Source organism: Silurus meridionalis, chromosome 1 (assembly GCF_014805685.1).
Source record: "Silurus meridionalis isolate SWU-2019-XX chromosome 1, ASM1480568v1, whole genome shotgun sequence".
In the NCBI taxonomy this organism is placed as follows: domain Eukaryota; kingdom Metazoa; phylum Chordata; class Actinopteri; order Siluriformes; family Siluridae; genus Silurus; species Silurus meridionalis.
Window position 1 is genome coordinate 695,001 of NC_060884.1, and position 2,500 is coordinate 697,500.

The following is a 2,500-nucleotide window of genomic DNA, read 5'->3' on the forward strand; positions in this document are numbered from 1 at the left end:
GTGTGTGTGTGTGTGTGTGTGTGTGTGTGTGTGTGTGTGTGTGTGTTGAAGTATGACCCAGAGGGTTCAGGATTCATCAGCGCTGAACATTTGCGTGATCTGCTCGAGACACACGGCTCAGAACTCGACACACACAAGCTGGAGGTTCTGCTGGCGCTTGCCAATGGAAACGCTGAGGGAAAGATCCGCTATCAGGATTTCATTAATCTGGTGAGTCCGGAATATTACCCACAATGCTCTGGGAGAAAAGGGGAGTCCACAGATCAGGGTACATGTCTGCGTTTCTCTCTATCTCTCACACTCTCTTGGGAAAATTCTTGGGTCCCTGAAACAGTTCCCAATCAGGTTTTAGGGCTACTGAAAAGGCTTTTTGGTTCCTGTAAAGGTTCCCTATTCTCCAAAGTGCTCCTTTGTATTCATTATAAGACAGGGGTCCCCAAAACTACAGCCTGGGGGTCCGATATGTCCTGCCCCGCATGTGGACCGGCCCGCTGAACAATGACAGAGATATATTTTGTAAATGTCATTTTAAATCTCTGTTTTATTCATATCATATCTGTATTTAATATTAAATGTTGGCTTTCAAACTAAAATCTACTTTAGTTATTAAAAGAGGTCGAGGCACCGATAGTCGATCGCTGGAACTGCGCGCTGCACGGAGAGCGCTATATTACATTTATACAGTTTTAATTATATAATAATATTTATTAATAAAAATATTCATATTTATTTCCTTTGGCACATTTTAATGATTCAGTGGTGATGTTTAGTTCTATTTTACATGTAGTGACCTCTAGTTATTAACATTATACAATAATTATTTATTAGATTCACTCACCAACCACATGCATGTGCAAAAGATGATTTCAAAAACACTGAATATTAAAAAATGTCATAATGACAGTAATAATCTCCGGCCCGGGGCTTTTTCTGGTACAGACCCCATTAAAGAAAGGAATAATGATGTGTCCCTCACAGAAAAGATTTTGAAGACCCCTGTTATAATCTCTCTCTCTCTCTCTCTCTCTCTCTCTCTCTCTCTCTCACTCTCTCGGGAACGTTTTTGGGTTCCTAAAAGGTTCTTCAAGGTTTTTTAAAGGTTCCAGATGCCAGAAAAAGGATTTTAAGTTGATGGAAAGGTTCTAGAAAATGGTTGTGATTTCCAAGATAACGGCTCTGGTGTTCCTTAAATTATGTCTGATCAGCTCTCTCTCTCTCTCTCTCTCTCTCTCTCTCTCTCTCTCTCTCTCTCTTTCTCTTTCTCTCTCTCTCTCTATCCATCTGTCTTTTTTCAATTCATTTTCTAATCTTTGTGTCTCTGTAAGTAAATGGAACGAGGAGCAAAGGGGCGGTGGTGTGTGTATGTGTGTGTGTGTGTGTATAAGGGTCTCGGTCGCTATTGTGTCCTATAAAACACCTGCTGTGACACATTTACCAAAACACCCAGGGGGAGAGACGGAGACTGAAAAGCTGAAAGCGGTAAAAAAGCAGAAAACATGGTTCTGGAAGTTCTGGAAGCTTCTGAGAACTACAGGACTGGTGAATCTGTCCCAGAGCTGTCCTTCACGACAGAAAGTTTCACCCCAATAGTTCCTGATTTTCAGAAAGTAATTTTATTCCATTAGTGGTTCCTTTAGAGCTTCTTGGTCTATTAAAAAAAGATCTGGGTTCCTGAAATACATCCTGGGTTCATGGAGGGATCCAGAGTGCTTATAGTATTTCTAACCCTAACCCTAGTTCTGAAAAAGTCTGAAGCCTCCTAAAGAGGATTTGTAAGTTCCTAAATTCTCCCTTTTCCTCAAAAGTTCCTGGACAGGTTTCTTAGTTCCTACAAAAGGTTCCTGCTTTTCTGAAAAGGTTACTGTGTTTATAAATTTTTTAAGGGTTTAGGTTCTGGGACTCGAACAGAACTCCAGCTGTACCTCCAATTCAGCGAGTGAAAGATGGTGAGGATCTCAGACAGCGAGCTGTCAATCAAGCATGCTGATTACAATATTAAGCCACACCCCCAGGGGCCGTTCTCAGCTTTTGTTTTAGGGTTGAAGTCACGTTCAGGAACACGGCTGGCTCTTGTGTGATGTAAAAGATCAGAATATTTGAATTGTTTATCTGTTCATCACGAGGAAGTGAACCGAACTTGTTTCCCCTCAAACACTTGTTCTTTATTCTGTACTTCTCTGAGACTTTCTTTATTCTCGACAGCGTGGGGGAACGAGAACATTCCGAAGAGTGTGTGAGACGTTTCGTCTCGGCAACCGGCTTGTAAAAGTCATCTCTCATTCTCTCTTTTAGACACACACACACACACACACACACACACACACACACACACACACACACACATATCTCTCTCTCTCTCTCTCTCTCTCTCTCTCTCTCTCTGTGTAGTTGCTCAGTGATGGTAGGAGAATTTAGTGAATGTTTTGAAGTGAGAGTTTACTGTAAGTCTCAGTGAGAAAAAGAGAAAACACAAGCAAACAGAGAGTGTGTGTGTGTGTGT

The 2,500-nt window shown here is 41.5% G+C and overlaps 1 protein-coding gene across 3 annotated transcripts in view; it reads left to right on the forward strand.

Moving 5' to 3' along the window:
• Positions 1–2,500, forward strand: part of rhbdl3 (rhomboid, veinlet-like 3 (Drosophila)) — a 20,459-nt gene that overhangs the window by 7,134 nt on the left and 10,825 nt on the right. For all 3 annotated transcript variants that reach the window (XM_046844194.1, XM_046844265.1, XM_046844337.1), the window contains one exon: positions 52–210. In XM_046844194.1, coding sequence (XP_046700150.1) covers positions 52–210 — 159 coding nt within the window. The remainder of the gene's footprint in view (positions 1–51; positions 211–2,500) is intronic.